We start from the raw sequence: 19,370 nt of genomic DNA, 5'->3' as shown, positions 1-19,370 counted from the left end.
GGAAGGTCTCCTTGGATTGCTGCAGATCCAGGTTCTGACTGTGGCTCTGTTCCTCTCTCTTCCAGCCCTTCAAGCCCTGAGTGAAAACGACAGCCCCTCCCACATAAGCACCTTTGTTCAGGCGATGTTCCAGGGAAGAGCTGCAGAACTACTTTCATCTGCTGCCTCAGAAGAACCAGTGTCTCCTGAAGACCTCCAGATCCCTTGGAAGATGAGACCACCTGGAGACCAGAGGAGACCAGCTGGAGCTCCAGGCACAGCTGATGACTGGCACAGCTGAGCCTGTGGGAAGCTCCCATAGCTCCTGCCTTCCCCCTCCCTGTTGACAGCTCCCTCCCTCCAGCCCTCAGACCCTGCCCATCCCCTTTCTTCCCTCTCAGCTCATCCCTTTGCTTTGCCTTCCATGAATAAACACTTTGGCTTCTGTGCTTTACCTGCATCTCTGTGGAGCTGAAGCGATGCAAATCCAGAGCCCTGGGACACACAGGCCCCTCCTGCCGTTCTCTTCCACGCTGAGTTTTGTGCACAGACCCAGAGGAACGAGGGCAGATCAGGCTGGAAAGGTGCCTGTGCTGAAGGCCCAGTTCCACAACACTGTGGAGTTACAGATCTTGCTGAGCACCCGGGAGCCCCTGGATTTTGGAAGAGCCAAGCCAAGGATGATCTGAACCCAGCTGTGAGGGATCCCATGGCAAGCATCCACGGAGGGCAAAGGAGCTTGGAATGCTGGAGGGTTTCAAGAAGAGCTTCCTGAAAGCCCAGCAGTGCTCCATCCCTGCACAGGATCAGGAAGAGGGCAGAACCAGAGACCACCAGGGCTTAACTGAGAGCTTTGGGTGTGCCTGAGAGCAAATGAAGCAGCAGCACGGTGCCCGAGTTTCACGATCCACCCTCATGGATAAGATTGTGATGGTTCGTTATCTGATCTCAGGGTACAAAACACCAACACAGCAAGGGGGTTTGCAGTAACAAAATCAGTGTGGGTTTGCAGTAACAAAATCAATGTACTTTATTGAACAATCACAGCAAAATGCATTGGAGGGAATTGGGGAGAGAGAGAGAGAGAGAGACAGAGAGAGAGAGAGAAAAACCCTACAGGAAAGGAAGGAAAGACAGAGTAAGTATATCTACCAACATAGAGGCGATGCAATTCTTCGAGGTCCAGTCGGTGTCCAGCCGAGGAGTCGCCTTTACGCTGGGGAGATCTCAAGAGGCTTGCTGACTTGAGGGGCCTTTTATATTGAAAGTTGGGAAGGAGGGGGGGAAAGAATACAATAGTCTTATGATCTCAACAGTGGGGAGAGCTATTATTTTCCTGCTTCATTGCCTGCAGGCAAACATGATCAGTTCGATTAGCTGTTCTCCCCACACACACTGCCCTCCTCCCCCAGGTTACAGGTTTCAGTCCTTGAGGAGAAAAGGAGTCTTTTCCATATAGGGGTTTCATGTCTCAGTCTTGGAGGGAGTGGTTTCTCCCATCTCAGTCCATCTGCCACGGTGGTTGTCCAGTAGATGAAGGGTCTTCTGTGGAGACCACCAAAGGGTAATTCCAGAAGAGAGTCCAGCCAGGCTTCGGGGTGGAAAACTCCAGGCCATTGTTACAGAGCGGTGCAGACGAAGGAAGGTCAAGATGCTCCTTGTCCTTTTCACTGGGAGCAGTGTAGCGTGAGGTACAATAACTCAAGTTCCAGTCCCGGGAACTTGGCAAACCCCCACCAAACCAGGATGTAGGACTCTCTCTCCTTTGGTGGTCTCGGTCTTTTTCACGACGATCGTGAGGCAGATGAGAAAGCAATCTTGGGCAGAGTCTTACACTGGAGCAGCTGCCCTGCAGCCCTGGCTTGGCTGTTTGTGGCAAGGGAATGCTGCCTGTTTCCAGCTGTCCCTGCAGGATGGCCCCAGGGCAGAGCCCAGCCGGGCTCCCACTGCAGCCCCTGGAGCTTGGGGCAGACAGTGCTCCCAGAGCTGAGGTTCCTGGGCAGCCCCCGCAGCTGTGCCTTGCACTCTGTTGCCGTGTGTCCCAGCGCAGGCTGGCTAGCACTGTGGGAATGCACCAGCCCTGCTGGGACTGACAGGGGCCTCGCCCAGTCACATCTCTGCCACGGCTGCAGCATTTCACTGGCCAGAGCCTGAAGGGGCACAGAGATCAGAGCAATGAAATTGTCCAGGCTGGGTTTTTCAAAGGCCCTTTCTAAGGAAGGGCTTGAGAATAAACGCTCTGTGTTTGCCACATGAACATCGGGGTGAGTGGTCTCTTTGTCTCCACCCTCCCCGAGCCAACGTTACAGCCACCCAGTCCCTCACACATCCCCCTCGTGCCCTCCCACTGCCTTGTCCTGTCAGGGCTTCGCAGCCCCTCATCCCTTGGTGGCCCCGTCCCCTCAGGGTGTTCCCCAGCCCGGCCAAGCTGCCCGGCAGCAGCGCCGCAGCCCCACAGGAGCTGCAGAGGAGCCCCATCAAGAGGCACCTGGGAGCCCTCAGCAATGCAGCCAGCAGCACACGGGCAGGAGGACGCAGATGGCGGTTCCTGCCTGGCACAGGGCTTGTGGCCATCTGCAGGCACCGCTCTCGCAGGGATCCCCGCAGCTCCGGCCCCTGCCCACCCGCTCTGCCGGCAGCACAAAGGCTTCAGCAGAACCACCAAAGGCCAAGGGGCTTCTGGCCACTTTCCCTGCAACACTGCACACCTGGGCAGCTTGCTGAGCCCAAGCACCCTTTTATCCCTCTTGCCCTATGCCCTGCAGACCCTGGGCAGCAAAAGAAAGCTCCTGGCAGTCTGTCTACTACAACACATCCTATATTCTTATGCTAAAGAATAAACAAAAAGAAGAAAAGAACAATCTCAAAGAAACAGAAAATGCCCACGTGCCCAGGTGGCCCCAGCAGACAGAGCCTCTGGGATCAGCTCTCTGCAGAGCTGCAGCAGCGCAGCCAGCCGAGCCCCGACAGACGAGGCCGTGTCCTCCATGCCCTGCGGAGCCGATCTTGCAGCCTCTGGAAGATGGAATATGGCTCACTCTGCAGTGCCCGCAGGACATACAATGTTTGAAGTGCCTCGTCTGACAAGGCACTGCTGATGTCCTTTGTCAGGTGTTCAAGGGCTGAAAGAGAGAGGAACAGAGCCACGGTCAGATCCCGCATCTGAGGGGACCCGAGGAGAGCCCCCTGCCAGGGCCATGCCAGCCGGCTCTAGCCATGGCCAGGAGGGAGCAGGGACCAAGGGGATCAGCCCGCAGCTGCTGGCCACGAATGGCCCACGTGGCCCTGAAATCTCGGTGCGCTCTGCCCACGCCGCCCCTCGTGCGCACAGGGAGCAGAGCCCTCGGCAGCCGGGGCAGGGCTTGCAGCTGCCCCCGGCAGCCCCCGCTGCCAGCCCGCTGCCCTCACTCACCGCTGCAGAGGAGCTGGAGCTCTTGCTGCTGCCCCCTCAGCTGCCGCCCGGCCATCCCTGGGAACACAGAGCCTGTCACGGCGCCGGCGGCACAGCTCCCTGCCCGCGGCGCTGCCAGCGCTGTGGCCGCACGCCCTGCTGGCCCGGCAGGGCTCAGCCCGGGCCCTTGCCGCACGCTGCCGCCCCAGGGCACGGCTGCCAGAGGGCGGCAGCAGCGCCCGGGCCAGGCGGGGCTCCACGGCGCCGGGCCCGGACGGCGCTGCCGGGGCAGCAGCCGGGGCTGGGGCCGAGCTGCGGCGGGGCGGGGAGGGAGCCCGGGCTCGTGGCTCACCCAGGAACCTGATGGCCGCCGCTCGCAGGGACTCCTGTGGCTTCCGCAGGTACGGCAGGGCCCGGCGCAGGTGCTCGGCCGCTCTGCTCCTGTCGTGTGCCAGCTGCAGAGAGCGGCAGCAGGGCAGGCTCGGCGCGGGCTCAGCCCCTGGGCCGGGCGCTCGCTGCGCCCAGCCCCGGCCTCCCCTGCCCGCGCAGCCCTGAGGCGCGGCCAGCAGCCCTGAGGCGCCGGGCTCTGCAGGGGGCACAGGGCCGGCTGCTGCCCGGGGAGCCGCGGTGCCGGCCCGCCCCGCAGCCCCGCCGGGCCGGGGCTCCATCGGCCCCCGGCTCGGGCCCCCAGGAGCCTGGAGAAGAGCCCGCGCGGCCTCTGGGTGCAGCCGCGGGCAGGGGCGCAGCTGCCAGCGCCGCACACTGAGCACCGCGCTCAGGGGGCTGCTCCAGGCTGAGCCTGGGCCTTCCAGCCCGTCCTTACCAGGCACTCGGTGAACTTCCACAGCTTCTTGTTCTTCACCACTTTTTCAAGATCCCTCCTCTTCAGCAACTGGGCCACACACAGCAGCGTTTCCTCAGAAGCCTGGAGAGCAGCAGAGACGCGCAGATGGCCCCACAGCCCAGGGCGCAGGAGCCGCGTCCCTGTGCCAAGGCCTGGAGGAGGCTGCAGCCCGGCAGGCGCCAGGGCAGGAGGCAGCCGAGCCCCCTGCCAGGGGGACAGCAGCAGCCCCTGAATCCTCACCTGTGCCACAAGCCGATTCTCATTGTGGCAGTGGAAGAAGAGCGGCAGCAGGCTCTGGCGCAGGGGTGTCTTCAGGGCCTTGTTTTCCTTTTCCTGTGGAAGAGTCACCAATGTTCGGAAGAGCAGTATGGAGATCAGCTGTGCCTGGTTATTGTCCTGTATGAAAGGAAGAGAAAAAGACCTCAGCACTGGCTGCACGGGGCTCAGCGTGGCGCAGGCCTGCAAATGCACAGGGCACAAAGTGTGCGGGCAGCAGCCAGTGGCCGTGGCTGGGGGCAGCGAGCCTTACGTGGTCAAAGAGTGGCACGAGCGCCTCAAGCAGCTGCAGTGCGATGGGGCCGGGTATCAGCATGTCATTGTCCAGGATGATAAAGCTGAGTAGCATGACTGCCATGCTAACTATCTCTCCATCTGCGTCCTGCAGGAGCTCCACAAGACTTTCAGTCAGGCTCCACATTTTTTTGGTCTGTGCGGAACACAAGGTGGTGAAATGCCATCCTGCTGCTGCAAGGCCTGGAGGCCAAAGGCCTTTCCTGAAACACTCGGGCAGCTGAACCGGGAGGCAGGAGAACTGGGAGCAGCTGCCCCAGCGCCCGAAGCCCAGCCGAGCCCAAACGACTGCATTCCCCAGCTCAGCCCCTGCCCCCTTCTCACCATCGAGGGCTCCTCAGTGAGCTCGAGCAGGGCCCTGAGTGCCAGGCGACGCCTCTCCCTGCACTCGCTCCGCAGGTGCCTTGACAAGATTTTCAGGACTCTCTTAGCACCGCGTTCACTCAAGTGCAGGAGCTCGAGGACCTGGAAGGCACAGGGCAGTGACAGGGGACCCGGCCGGCAGGAGCCCGGAACCGCACAGGGCTGGGCCCAGGCAGCAGCACAGGGCGCGGGCACCGTCCCAGGCAGCTGCGGCTCCGAGAGGGCAGAGAGCTGGGAGGCAGCTCAGCCAGGCAGCGCTGGCCATCAGGCTCACCTCCACAAGGAACGCCAGGGCGGGCAGCTCCCAGCGTGGCTCCTGTGTGCTGAGCAGCCGCAGCAGGTAGCGAGCGATCCGGGAACACAAGGAGATGGAGACACAGGACATCTCCCTGGCAGGAGAAGAAGTAACCAAGACTGTGGGCCATGGGGACAAACCTCTGCCAGGACTGACTCACAGAGGTCTGGTCTTTGCCCAGCATCCTGCAAGGGGCCCTGGACTATTTGGAAGCGGCTCCTTGTGGGCACCCTCCTCTCCCAGCCTTTTCCAGCCTGCTTGGCTGTCCCTGGGTGACAAGGCCCTCTGGCCCATGACCGTGGGGACTGTGTGGGGCACCCTGGGCACAGAGCACAAATGTCAGAGGCAGCGGGGAGAAGGGGGTCTCACCATGCCAGCAGACCCACGGCATGGTGCTGGGTGTCAGCACACAGCAGCGTGTCCCAGCCACAGCTGCGTTCCATGGCCACCACCACATCCTCGTGCTGCATTCGGCAGAGCAGGGACTTGAGGGTCTGCACTGCAAACCTGCGTGCAGAGCAAAGCCCAGGTCACGCTGGGAGCACTGGCTCCTGCCCAGGGACGTGGCAGGGACAGGAGGACTGGCATGGAGCACCTGTTGGGGCTGGTGGCAAGGCCGTATTGCTCTTGGCATCCCTTCCAGAAGGTATCCACCTCCTCTGGCATATCCAGAGTGCTGAAGAGCACTTGGAAGAGCAGATGCACAAAGAGGCGGGGGAAATACACCGTCACCGTATGTGGGACACAGGGCACCTGGAGGATGTTCCACATCACCACAGTTGCCTGCAAAGGACAAAGGCCCCGAGACAGCGCTCAGTGCCGAGGTGTCCGTGTGGCAGGGCCCCAGCACGGCAGGGAGAGGCCCAAAGAGACGCAGGGGGAGCACCGGGCCTGGTGCCCCTGTGGCTGCCCCTGGGCCAGGTTTCAGCCCAGCGCCTGAGGCAGGGAGATGCAGTGGGGGAAGGAGGATGGAGAGCTGCTGCAGAGGCGGCCTTGGGGCCAGCAAAGGCCAATTGCAGAAACTCACAGCCAGGACAAAGACACCCGTTTTGTCCCCATCGGAGGTGCCCGTGCTGTGCTCATGCCAGCTCCCCAGCACATCCAGGAGTACCAGCAGCGCAGGCTCGGAAGTCCTGGGCGAGCACATGATGCTCTTCCACATGGTCAGAGCAGCCCTGTGGGGTTAAAGCTCTGTCTCAGGGGGGTCTGGGACACAGCACTGTGGCCTGGGCAGCAGCGGGGACCTGAGCTGGCTGCCAGCTCTGCCTCTGCCCACTGCCACTGGCCAGCAGCAGCCAGCAGCCCAGCCCTGTGGGGACAGGCCCCTGAGGGGCAGCGAGGCAGCATGGCAGCAGGCTTGGGGACTGCCGTGCCAGGGCTGGCAAAGGGAGCAGCCAGAGGGCCCTGGAACTCTCTGTTGGTCAGACACCTGGCACAGGCTGCACAGGCTGATGGGCTGGGGAGCCCTGAGCCCTCTGGGCAGCTGGGCCCCATACCTGTCACAGGATGGGGCCACACGCAGCAGCGTCATGAGTACGTCAGCGGGCTGGGCTTCGGTGAGATCCAGCAGGGTCCTGTTCAGCCTGTGCTCAGCAAACTGATTGGCCATGAGCCACTGGTGGATGTACCTGACCATGGCGGGCACCTGCAGAAGGCACGGGGAGATTTGGAAAGCTGCCAGAGGGAGGAATGTCCCCAGCTTCCCCAGACAAGTGCTTCCCTTCCCAGCACGCTGCCATGGCCTCAAAGGCTCACAGGGACCAGCGGGCGTGGCTTGGGAGGCCAAGCAATTGCTGGGAGGATGAAACCCTGGCCAGAGGCTGCTTACTTGCTTTGGGTTGGAAAAGCCCTCCTCTACGAGCATATCCAGCAGGGCAGCACTGGTCTTGGTTTTGAAGATGTGCGAGTATGCTCTGAGCCCAGTGCCCATGGTGCTGGTCTCTTCCTCCCGAATTCTCTTGATCAATTTGCAGACCAGCTGTAGGAGAAGGGCAAGAAGGCAGGGATGTTCCACGGAATGCTGCAAGTGCGGTGCTGGGCTGAGCGGTGACAGCAGGCCCAGCGCAGGTGGGGATGGCTGCAGGTACCTGCGCTGTTCTGCGGAAGAGGCCACGGGCGGGGTCCTGCCCTTGTGTCCGCTCCATGGCTGGATCTGGCAAAGAGCTGCAGGAATAACACCTGGGAAAAGCTGCAGGTCAGACACGAACGAGTGCGCTGTGCGGGGGCTCCTCACAGCACCGCTCTGTCCCGTCCTGTCCCTTCGCGTGCTCCGAGCACTGTGGCGTGGTCTTGTCACCGCCAGCTCCTGTGTCACCACGTGTCACAAAGGGCCCTTGGACACCCGTTCCATGCCACGGTGACCGTGCTGCACCGTGTCACAAAGGGCCCCTGCACACACTGCCCCCTGCCCTGGGGCCGCCCCCAGCCCACCCAAAGTGGCCCAGCTTGGAAGGAATCCCTGGCCCCAAGTGTCTCAGACAGCCTGACAGGGTCTTTAGGAGCGGCTCAAACCATCAGCAAACGCTGCCCTGCTCTGCGGGCTCAGGGCAGCAGAAGGAGCCCCCAGGGCTGCCGACGCAGCCGCGCTGGCAAGGGCACGGGACCTTCCACAGAAGCTGGCACGGCCTCCTTGGGACACGTCCCAGCTGGTGGCCATCCTGAACCCGCGGCTGTGACACGGACAAGGAACGTGTGGGCCAGGGCACCAATGCTGCTCTGAGCCCTGGGGCCCGGGCAGCGCTGGCATCAGCAGCTGTGGCAGAGTCCCCCCCAAGCAGAGCTGCCACCCCCAGCCCTGGCAGCGCTGGTGCCCATCTCCTGCCCCAGAGACCCGTGCCCCCGGGGGGCTTCTGTGCCACAGGGAGCCAAAGCCCACGTGCACTGGGGGCTGTGCTCCTCCCTGCAGGGGCTGTTGGCAGGAGCACCTGGAGCAACTGCTGGCAACGCTTGGTCTCTGTCACAAGCTCTTACTCCATGCTGGAATTATTTTCTCCTTGAAGTCATTTCCTTCAGCAGAAAAACACCTTCACAGCAAAGGCACAGAAGAATCTGGCATTTAAGAATCCTCAGTTCAGGAAAGCTTTCCTTCCCATTGCTCAGCTCCAGTAGCTCCAAAAAGTTGCAAACTTCCCAAATTCATTGGGATGGCCTGAGAAGGTGAAGAGTTGGAATTTTGCTTCCCATCTCAAAGCAGTGACTCATTTGTCCTTCATGTCATCCACTGAGAGTCACTTTACAGAACATAACACTACACAGAGGAAAAAAAAGGGCCATTCTTTGGTTTGAAAATGGTTTTCTATGAAGGGATGATAATATCCTAATTCTCTTAAGGAATAAAAGCTCTCAGGAAATGCAAGTTCACTCCGTGTTACAAAAGTAGCCCAAAGAAAGAAGTAGATGGCAAGAGGGCTAATCCTCCCCCTGGTACAGATATCTCAGTGGCCAGTAAAGTCCAGCTCTCCCCTCTTGTTCCCTGCAGGAGAATCAGGAGCATGAACAGGAAAAGTCACAGATGTTCTTTCTGCCCTCCCTAACCAAAGCTGTGCCAAACCACAGATGCTGCCTTCAAAGTGACTCAAATTCCAGGCAACACCTCTCACCTTCCACACAACTTTCTCCAACACCCCACCAACACCAACCCCCCCAACTCCCGCACAGAATCCCTCAACACCCCGCCAGGACCCCCAGCTGTCCCTGTCCCTCCGCAGAGCTGTCCCAGCCTCCAGCAGACGCCCTGGTTCCCTGCACGTGCCGTGGGATGGCACTCAGGAGGATCTGCTCCAAGGCCTTCCCCGCTGGCAAGCTCAGGCTGCCAGGCCTGTGGCTCCTGGATCCCCCTTCCCAGCGAGCCTTCCTGGGCACGGCTGTTCCATTGGCACCTTGGCGCTCCGCTGGGACTGCTCCACTCAGCCAGCACTGCTGGGAAAGGATGGAGAGCAGCCTGGCAAGCTCTTTCTCCAGCTCCCTCTTCACTCCTGGGGGAGGTGGGACATTCCACAGGAAAGCAACTGCTGCCACCAGGAGCAGGGTGGCCTCAGGCCCCTTTGGCAATGAACAAGGCCCTTGTTTGACATAAGGAAGCACAAGCAATTCCCATTAGCCAACAAGTACTTAGCACAGACACACAGGAGTACTTGCACCAGTGAGCAGAAGAAAAACCTGGCAGGCCTGATTGACTGAGAGTGACTTGACAAAAAGCTTTAGACATGGTCTGCCAGCAGAACTAAGGGCAAGTACAGAATCAGCCCTGTGCAGGGAAGCCATGAGGAAGACTTTGTGCTGCTTTAGGGCATGGAGAGCACTCCTGGCCAGCACCTGGACACCAGCTTCAAGTACAGGAATGTGACACAGTGTATTTCTAACCCCCTGCCTGTCGAATCACGTCAGCAGTTTAAAGATGGATGGCATTTTTGATACAATTCCTTCATCAACCCACCGACATGTATATATGGTGGAGAAGCATTTTAGTGGGCTGCAGACTCCTGTTTTCCTGCCAGGTCAATAAAAGGGCTTTTGGCAGACAATGCATTTGTCTGCCGATTTCTTTGAATGAGGGAGACCCCTCAGGACTGCTATATCCTGAGGGAACATCATTGGCCTTGACCTGTAGGCACCTGCACAAGCTGAAAATCAGCTGCCTCAGCTTCCAGGACCTCTCTTGGCCAGCATCCTGACGTGGATGCAGGACTGCTGCGAGGCACTGCTGGGACCCAGCGGGACAGGACCGGCTGTCTCGTGTCCACGTAGCACCCCTCACACAGCCAGGCTCATCCCAAAACCAGACAAACGTGTCAGCAGAGAGGAGCAAGGAGCACTGGGCTCCTCTCAGGGTATCTCAGCTGGGCTCGCTCCACAACTCGCCCCCATTTTAAGGCCTGCTGATGCTCAGCTGCCAGAAATGCCCACCTTGTTCTCTCCAGGATGCACAGGGAGAGTCAATGAGCAGGACACCTTGGCAGGCAAAGCTTCCAAGCCTTTTCTGAGGCCAGGGACACAGCAAGATCAGCCAAGACTCTCCACGCTGCCTGGCCCACCCAGCCCAGCCCTGTGCTGGCCCTGGGCCACAGCAGCTTCCTCCAAGCAAGAGGCAAATGCATATTGGCAAGAGTTGAAACGCAGCAGAAAGGGAAGATGAGAAAAGTGTGTGCGTAAAGGCCTTTTAATTCACAGCTCTCAAAGACAGCTTTGGGGCTCGTGGCTGGACAGAGATGCTCCTGCTCACACCTCTGCCCAAAGGAGGGGAACACACCCTGCTGCAGGTGCTTGGGTTGGTCTCTGCAGGTCCAGGCGGATGCCAAACCTGCTCTTCACAGCCTTCTCCCTTGCCCTGCCCCTGTGCCAAGTGCAATGGGCCTCAAGGACTGAAAGGAGCACAGAGAGCCCCAGGGGGACACTTGCACCTCCCTCACTGGGAGCTGCCTGGGAAGCACTTTCCTTGAGAAGCAAGCCCCTTTCCTCCAAAGGCATTTCCCCACATGTGAAGCTTTCCTGGGGAACACCAACACACTGTTAAGAAAAGCTGGCAAGGCTGAATGACTCCAGGTCCTTTCAGGACAGGCACTCCAGCTCTAGCTCACATTCCCCCAAGTGTGTGTCCAGTGGAGGTTCAGAGGTGCAGCCCCAGGCCCTCTGGAAACACAAGCTGCCCGCTGCCTCTTCAGCTGCCTCAACTCCTGCCTGCGCTCACGGCAGCAAACCCAGGCTGTTCCCGGCCAGAGCCCAGAGCCCTGTCCCCACAGCACGCTCTTGCCAGCCCCTTCCAGGACTCTCTGCTGTGCACGCAGCGCTTTTCATGCCCGCTCTCAACAGGCTTTGGAACGCAGAGCACAACCTGGCTGCCTCTGCCACCAGCACACCCCACACACAGGCGGAGGAAGAAGCAGCAGGGGTTGTTTTGTGTCCATGCCCAAGAGAAACTGGAAGGCTGCCCTCCCTCTGGTCTCACTTGCTTGGCTTTCTGACTGGGTCTGAGGCTGGGGCTGCCATTCCTTGGTTGTGGGGACCAGAACCACACCCGGGATCCCGGCACTGCCTGACAGAGCTCCGGGCACTGGCACGGTGGCGCGTCCGAGTCTCGGGCACCGTGCTGCTGCTTCATCTGCTCTCAGGCACACCCAAAGCTCTCTGTTAAGCCCTGGTGGTCTCTGGTTCTGCCCTCTTCCTGATCCTGTGCAGGGATGGAGCACTGCTGGGCTTTCAGGAAGCTCTTCTTGAAACCCTCCAGCATTCCAAGCTCCTTTGCCCTCCGTGGATGCTTGCCATGGAATCCCTCACAGCTGGGTTCAGAACATCCTTGGCTTGGCTCTTCCAAAATCCAGGGGCTCCCGGGTGCTCAGCAAGATCTGTAACTCCACAGTGTTGTGGAACTGGGCCTTCAGCACAGGCACCTTTCCAGCCTGATCTGCCCTCGTTCCTCTGGGTCTGTGCACAAAACTCAGCGTGGAAGAGAACGGCAGGAGGGGCCTGTGTGTCCCAGGGCTCTGGATTTGCATCGCTTCAGCTCCACAGAGATGCAGGTAAAGCACAGAAGACAAAGTGTTTATTAATGGAAGGCAAAGCAAGGGGATGAGCTGGGAGGGAAGAAAGGGGATGGGCAGGGTCTGAGGGCTGGAGGGAGGGAGCTGTCAACAGGGAGGGGGAAGGCAGGAGCTATGGGAGCTTCCCACAGGCTCAGCTGTGCCAGTCATCAGCTGTGCCTGGAGCTCCAGCTGGTCTCCTCTGGTCTCCAGGTGGTCTCATCTTCCAAGGCATCTGGAGGTCTTCAGGAGACACTGGTTCTTCTGAGGCAGCAGATGAAAGTAGTTCTGCAGCTCTTCCCTGGAACATCGCCTGAACAAAGGTGCTTATGTGGGAGGGGCTGTCGTTTTCACTCAGGCCTTGAAGGGCTGGAAGAGAGAGGAACAGAGCCACAGTCAGAACCTGGATCTGCAGCAATCCAAGGAGACCTTCCTGCCAGGGTGTAAGACTCTGCCCAAAATTGCTTTCTCATCTGCCTCACGATCGTCATGAAAAAACTGAGACCACCAAAAGAGGATCCTACATCCTGGTTTGGTGGGGCTTGCCAAGGCCCCGGGACTGGAACTTGAGTTATTGTTCCCAGGTGCGTTTGTCCACCTCATGCTACACTGCTCCCAGTGAAAGGACAAGGAGCACCTTGACCTTCCTCCACCTGCATCGCGCTGTGACAATGGCCTGGAGTTTTCCACCCCCAAGCCTGGCTGGACTCTCTTCTGGAATTACCCTTTGGTGGTCTCCACAGAAGACCCTTCATCTACTGTACAACCACCGTGGCAGATGGACTGAGATGGGAGAAGCCACTCCCTCCAAGACTGAGACATGAAACCCCTATATGGAAAAGACTCCTTTTCTCCTCAAGGACTGAAACCTGTAACCTGGGGGGAGGAGGAGGGCAGTGTGTGTGGGGGAGAACAGCTGATCAAACTGAGATGTTTGCCTGCAGGCAGTGACCACTGAACCAGGGAAAACAATGGCTCTGCCCCACTGCTGAGATCATAAGACAATTGTATCTTTTCCCCCCTCCTTTGCAACTTTCAAAGGAAAATTCTAATAAAAACCCCTCGAGTCAGCTAGCTAACTCGAGATCTCCCCAACGTGAAGGCGACTCCTCGACTGGACGTCAGCTGGACCCTGACTGGAATTACATCACCTCTATGTTGGTAGATATACTTATTCTTTCTCTCTTTTCCTTTTCTTTCCTTCAGGGTTTCTTTCTCTCTCTCTCTCTCTCTCTCTCTCCCCAATCCCCTCCAATGCATTTGGCTGTGATCATTCAATAAAGTACACTGATTTTGATTGTTACTGCAAACCCCCTTGCCGTGTTGGTGTTTTGTACCCTGAGAGCAGATAACGAACAATCACAATCCTGTCCGTGAGGGTGGATCGTGACACCAGGCCATGCTGGCTGTGCCCAGAGCTGTGCCCAGAGCTGCCCATCACTGCTGCCTTTGGGAGCAGAGCAGGAGGGCAGCACATGTGCCCAGCCTGCAGCCAGCCAGGGCACATCCACCTCCTCAGCAGCTGCCCAGAGCAGGATGCTCCTGTGCTCGCTGCCATCTCCCAAAAGCTCTGATCCCACCCTGCCAAGCAGACAGGGACCCACCTCACGCCCTCCACGGCTGGAAGAAAAGCTGGTCCCAAACGATGTCCTCAGCCTTCTCCAAGGGCACGGCCCATCCACACCACAGCTGCTCCCAAGCACTTCCCGACCCTGACTGGGCGTCCTAGAATGCTTCTCTACAAAAAAAAAACCAACAAATTATTGAAAATAGATTACAGACAAAACTGGGAAACAAGAAAAAATGTAAAAAATAGCATCTCTGTCAGGGGCTTCAGGAAGGCCCAACCCCAACATGCTGGGGAAAAACCCACCCACGGGTGAGGGAAGCCCTCGCTATCTCCCTTCCCCCCTGCACTGCCCCCCAAAATAACAGTGATCCCAAAGCACACAAGGGCAGTGGAGCAGCCCAAGCCCTTCCTTGCCTGCACAGCAAAGCAGCCCCTGCACAGGTTCTGGAGCCCCACCTCTGCTCCCACCATGGGCGTTGGTTTGTGTCGGGCTGGCTGCCCCAGCCCCAGCCCCAGCCCGGGCCACGGTGGCTGCTGGGGGCTGTTGGCAGGGCCAGGAGCCCACTCCCATTTCGTAGCCAGCCCAGCCCATGCCCCCAGCCCTGCCAAAAGCAGCTGGGCAGCCGACTGAAGGATCAGCTGCATGCGCCCCAGCAAAGGGGAACCTTTGCTTCCCAGCCAGGCTGGGCAATGCCCAAATCTGGGAGCATTTCCCCGGGTGTGGACTCATCTGCAAATTCGCTGGGGAGCCTGGCTTGGAAGAAGGTGCCAGAATCCAAGTCCATCATCTTCAGCTGGCCAGAAGCCAGGTGCAGGAAGAGGTTGTCATCCTTGATGTACTCCTTGCTGGCTCCAGCAGCAGCAGCATTCCCACCTGGTAGAGCTTCTCCAGGGGCTCCTTCTCCTTCCCTGAGGTGAGACCAGGCTGTCAGGGTTCTGCCCAGGGCCCCAGCTGTCCGGGAACCAGGACAAGCAAAACCAGCTTGCATGGCGGCCACCAGTGCTGGGCAGAGCAGCTCAGCTCCAGCACAAGGGCTGCGTGTTCCCATCTGATGAGCCCTGGGCAGTGACACAGGCAGGACAAAAAGTCTGGGCTTCCTTTGCTTCTGATTGCCAAGGCATGTGTGCAGCTCTGACTTACCAGGGCCCTGCATCAAAGGGGGCCTGTGGCTCTCTCCCTTCTTCTAGGGCAGATGAATATCCTGCATCCAAGGATGACACAACAGCTCTTCTAAGGAGGGCCTTTCCACGTCCAGCATGGATAAACACCGCCTGATCAGATCTCGGCACTCTGGGCACAGAAACCAGAAACCGCCGGTCAGCTGCAGAAGGCTCCTGTTGCCTTTGCCCCACTATTCCCGTGCCCAGGCCATGCTGGACGTGCTCAGAGCTGGGCCTAAGCTTTCCCATCGATTCCCTGTTTTGGAGGAGAGCAGGAGAGCAGGACATGTGCCAGCTCCTCAGCAGCTGCCAGAGCGGGATGCTGACGAGCCCGCTGCTGTCTCCCAGCACTGGCATTCCCCCCGTGCCCAGAGAAGAGGATGCACCTGGAGAGAGCCGTTGTGGCAGCGAGAGCTGCTGGTCCCAGCTGATCTTCTGGCCCCACATGAAAGGGTGCTCCCCGCAGACCATCTGGTGCAGCACGATGCCCAGGCTCCAGATGGTAGCTGGCTTGCCGTAGTACCAGCCAAAGTGGGTCCATTCCGGGGGGCTGTAGGAGCGTGTTCCTATGGAATACAGATGGAGTTCAGCAGGGGGATGCTGCTGCTCCCAGAGCCTGGCCCCAGCATCCCTGGCCGTCTGGGGGCTGCCCCAGTGGCACACAGGGTGACCACTGCCCTCTCGCCAGCACCTGGGACTGGTGTCATGACTTGGGGTTGGAAAAGAAGCCACTGGTGTTGGAAGAGGGCAGCGGCAGCCCCGGCAAGGCCCGACCATGACAAAAACCCAGTCAGTGCTGGGGGAAAAACCATGCCTTCATCCAACCTGCCTGCATTGCCCCAAAAAACATTAGGAAGCCAAAGCAAACCAGGTGAGTGGAGCAGTCAAGGCCCTTTCTCACCTGCACACCAAACTGGCTGGGGCACAGGTTCCAACCACCCCTCTCTGCTATCCCCACCCACGGCTGTTTTTGTCCGGCTGGCTGCTCCAGCCCCAGGCCCAGTCCTGGGCAGAGTGGTGGGCAAAGGCTGCCAGCAGGGCTGGAAGCTGCCTCCCCACCCAACCCTGCTCAAAAGCAACTTGGCTGAGATCTCAGTGCCATGAAGGGCAGCAAAAGGGAGAATCCCTGCTGCCACACCCAGCTTGGGCTGTGAGATGTTGGGCCATGAGATGCCGGCACCAGGAGCACACCCCTGCGTGGGCTCACCTGCAAAGTGAATGTAGGCTGTTTCTTGCAGGTAGGTGCCACAGCCAAAGTCAATCAGTTTGGCCTGCCCGGTGGCCAGGTCAACCAGGATGTTGGCTGGTTTGATGTCACGGTGCAGGACCCCGCAGCTGGTGCAGTGCCGCACGGCCTCCAGCACCTGGCGGAACAGCTCCCGCGCCACCTCCTCGGACAGGAAGCCCCGTGCCCGAATGAAATGATGCAGGTCCTGACACCGCTCCGGGCGCTCCAGCACCATCACGATGTCGTTGGGGAACTCACGCCACTCCAGCAGCTGGACGACCCCGGAGAAGCCAGTGGACACCTTGGCCAGCAGCACGATCTCCAGCGGTGCGCTGGTGCCGTCGGGCTGCGGGAGGAGCACGATGCCGTCAGTGGGACCGATGCCGTGCCAGAAGTGGGGAAGCCCTCACCCAGCCCGGGATGCTCTGCGCCCTGCGCTGGCCCCACGCCCGCTCTCCCTCCAGGCGTCCCAAAGGCTCCCACCCTGCCGGGCCTCGGCTCATCCCCGCCCGGCACGGCCCGGCTTCTGCCGCTGGCCCCGCTCACTCACCAGCTCGCCCCAGTGCTGCACGCGCTTCCGTGGCACCCTTTTGATGGCCACCTGCAAGCCAAGGGCAGCAGCGGGATCAGCTCGTCGCCTGTCCATCCCAGATCCTCCTCCTCCTCCTCCTCCTCCTCCCCCTCCTCGTCCCTTGCCCGCCGCCGGCCCCGCCGCTCACCGGGGCGCCGTCCGAGAGCCGCGTGGCCGCGAAGACGCTGCCGAAGCCGCCGCGCCCCAGCAGCGAGCCCAGCCGGTACTGCTCCTTCAGGCCCCGCTGCGCCTTCCCTGCGGGCGGGACGCGGCTGTCAGCGCTCGGCCCGGGGCCAGCACCGGCCCCCGAGCGCCCCTCAAGCGCCCCGCGCCGGCCATCGCCAGGCCTTCGCTCCCTGACACGGGACAGCGGCGGCTCGGGGCCGGCGGCCGCGCTGCCGAGCGGCGGAGCTCGGGCCGGGGAAGCCGCAGCGGAGGCGGCGGCAGCGGCCGCGCCGCCTGTGTCCTCCGCGGGCCCCGGGAGGAGCCGGGGCCGGGGCCGGGGCCGGGGCCGGGGCCGGGGCCGGGGCCGGGCTCGGGGTCGGGACTGGACCCTGCGTCGGGGCCGGGGCCGGGCTCGGGCCAGGCGGAGCCAAAGGGCGGCGATGCCGCCCCAGCCCCAGGCACTGATGCCCGCCCAGCAGCGCCACCGCCAGCACGGCCAGAGCCGCACGGAGGCGAGACCGCGGCGGGACGCCCGGGGCCGGGGCCGGGGCCGGGGCCGGGGCAGCCCCGCCCGGGGCCGGGGGCGGGCCGGGGGCATGGCCCGGGCCGGCAGGGGGAGAGGGAGGCGGGGAGAGGAGAGGGACGCCGGGAGACGGACACCAGAGAAGGGTGCCCGACAGCGGGAAAGGGACAGAAAAAGAGAAATAGAAATAGAGAAAGAGAAAGAGTTTTGTAGAGTCTCTGCTTTTGCTGCCGCCGCTGCCTTCCGCTGCTGCTGCTGCCGCCGCTGCCGCCGCTGCAACTGAAGCCCCGGGGCCGTTTGTCCGCGTGTCCGTTCCCCGCTCGCCCCACGAGCCCCACGGCCGAGCCCCGCGCGCCCCGGGACAGCCCCTTGCTCTGTCCAAACACGGCAGCTTTGCAGCCTTGAGCCCACATGCAGAGCCCTGACTCCCGCACACTGCCACAGCAATCCCCTCGCTGCCTGCTCTGCATTGGCCTTGCTGAGCCTCAAACACTGTCGGGCACATTCCCTTGCTGGAGGATTCCTGCCTGAGCCAAGCACTGCCCTTACATCGCCAGTGTTGCTTTCCAGTAACAACAGGGGAAGGCAAACTGTGTGTGGCTCCAGGTATTTTAGAGTGTCTAAAACTCGCCAAGTCACTGATCTTAGAGGTGAGGTGCATTTGGAATGAATGGGATGGAGAAGCAGTGCAAGATGGAAAAGGGGAGCATAGAAAGAAATAAAACATCTTGGATTGTTTCTTTCATTTTCACTTCACTTCTGGAAAGCTGTTTCAGATTTCCAGCAATGTTCTCCTGTCTGCTCTTCTCAAGAACCTCTCATGGAGAACAAGGGCAAGCTTCTGTCCCGAGATTTGCCAGCAGCTGCAGCTTCTCTTGGCTTTCCACACTGCACTGTGTGCGCAGCAGGACTTTTGCAGCAAAGCAGGAGAAATGTTTGGAGCACTTGACATGTCCTTTCTTCTCCTGGTGGGCTGGGGAGTTGTGCCACTGGTGAAGTTTTCATTGAGACTGTTTGTGCTGGTTTAGGGCCCGGCAGGGGGAGAGAGAGGCCGGGAGAGGAGGGGACACTGGTAAAGGGAGACTGGGACAGGGTGCGGGACTGCAGGAGTGGGAGAGGACGAGCAAGAGGGAGTTAATAAAGTCGCTTCCTTCACTGCTTTCGCTGCTGCTGCTTCTCCACAGTCCTGTTTGCTCTTTCCAAGCGCCTTTCCTGGACAACCAGGTGCAGCTTCTGTCCCAAGATGTGCCACCAACTGCAGCTTCTCTTGTTTTCCACACCGTGTGTGCAGCATGACTCTTGCAGCAAAGCAGGACAAATACTTAATAAACTTTACAGCTTGTTCTTTCTTTTCCTTTTGGGCTGGGGAGTTGTGGCATTGGTCAAGTTTTCATTGTTACTCTTCTACCCTAAGAAAACATGACAGGCTCCCAGGAATTGTTAGGGAATGCAAGCCTGAGTGAATGCAGAGAAAGAATCTCCAGAGCCTGCAGCCAGAAGTGGAGAGTTGTGTGATAATCATTCCATCATGCCCATGGACAGCTTGAAAGTGATCTAGAAGATGAAAATGTGCTGCCAGGGGGAGTTTGTTTCTGTGTTGAGTTCAGATGCTTCTATATCTCATGCACTGATATAAATCGGAGTACAATCAGTTTACAAAAAGCACCAGAACAAGCTGGACCTCTCAGGAGATGACTGAAAGGATCTGAAAAGGAGAACTGCAGGGAAGGACTTGGTGAACTTTGTCTGTAAGAAGGGTCATTTTTTCCTAATAATTTCCAGTCTGTTCCCTCCCCTTTTATCCTTCCTAACAAAGCCATTTTCATCCCATATTCCCCATGAAATGGAAACCCTGAGCTTGTGGAAGTGCCTGAAAGATGCCCTGTTCCTCAGCAGGGACACTGAGGCTGGAAATGGAGCCTGAGCTCCTCTGGGGCGGCCTCCTCTGAGCTGAAGTGTGGAGGATTTTGTGGACAGTTGGCTAGCTGAGAAAGGTCACGCAGACATAATACCATTGGTTAAGCGAGAAGGAGACAAGTATAGGAGTCAGCAGTCAGTATAAAGCAAGGACACTGTGCCCTTGGTGCAACAACAGGATAAGGAGGAAGATCTTTGGTTAGAAATATGAAGAAAAGCAGAAAAGCTGTAACAGTATAACTACAAGAATGCAGAAGTAGGTGTAGCTGGCTGATAAG

The 19,370-nt window shown here is 59.5% G+C and overlaps 4 protein-coding genes across 5 annotated transcripts in view; 1 reads left to right on the top strand and 3 right to left on the bottom strand.

Moving 5' to 3' along the window:
- The window catches only part of LOC119696487, a 1,710,157-nt gene that overhangs the window by 511,598 nt on the left and 1,179,189 nt on the right, over nucleotides 1-19,370 (top strand).
- The window catches only part of LOC119696488, a 1,499,846-nt gene that overhangs the window by 328,707 nt on the left and 1,151,769 nt on the right, over nucleotides 1-19,370 (bottom strand).
- On the bottom strand, nucleotides 5,745-8,626 carry LOC119696505. The gene is made up of 2 exons (XM_038126253.1): nucleotides 7,530-8,626; nucleotides 5,745-7,420 (listed from the first exon to the last, which is right to left on the bottom strand). Exons 1-2 carry the CDS (start codon nucleotides 7,584-7,586, stop codon nucleotides 6,626-6,628), a joined length of 852 nt encoding a protein of 283 aa, XP_037982181.1. The 5' UTR covers nucleotides 7,587-8,626; the 3' UTR covers nucleotides 5,745-6,625.
- LOC119696491 (serine/threonine-protein kinase pim-1-like) lies at nucleotides 14,817-17,332 on the bottom strand. Of its 2 annotated transcripts, XM_038126226.1 has the most exons (5): nucleotides 16,636-17,332; nucleotides 16,467-16,517; nucleotides 15,896-16,262; nucleotides 15,075-15,254; nucleotides 14,817-14,944 (listed from the first exon to the last, which is right to left on the bottom strand). In XM_038126226.1, exons 1-5 carry the CDS (start codon nucleotides 17,248-17,250, stop codon nucleotides 14,880-14,882), a joined length of 1,278 nt encoding a protein of 425 aa, XP_037982154.1. In that variant the 5' UTR covers nucleotides 17,251-17,332; the 3' UTR covers nucleotides 14,817-14,879. The 2 variants fall into 2 exon arrangements, with proteins under 2 accessions (XP_037982154.1, XP_037982153.1); XM_038126225.1 differs by lacking the exon at nucleotides 14,817-14,944 and having other exon boundaries at nucleotides 15,116-16,262.

This window comes from Motacilla alba, unplaced genomic scaffold, assembly GCF_015832195.1.
Source record: "Motacilla alba alba isolate MOTALB_02 unplaced genomic scaffold, Motacilla_alba_V1.0_pri HiC_scaffold_31, whole genome shotgun sequence".
NCBI lineage: Eukaryota > Metazoa > Chordata > Aves > Passeriformes > Motacillidae > Motacilla > Motacilla alba.
This window is presented reverse-complemented; position numbering and strand designations above follow the sequence as displayed.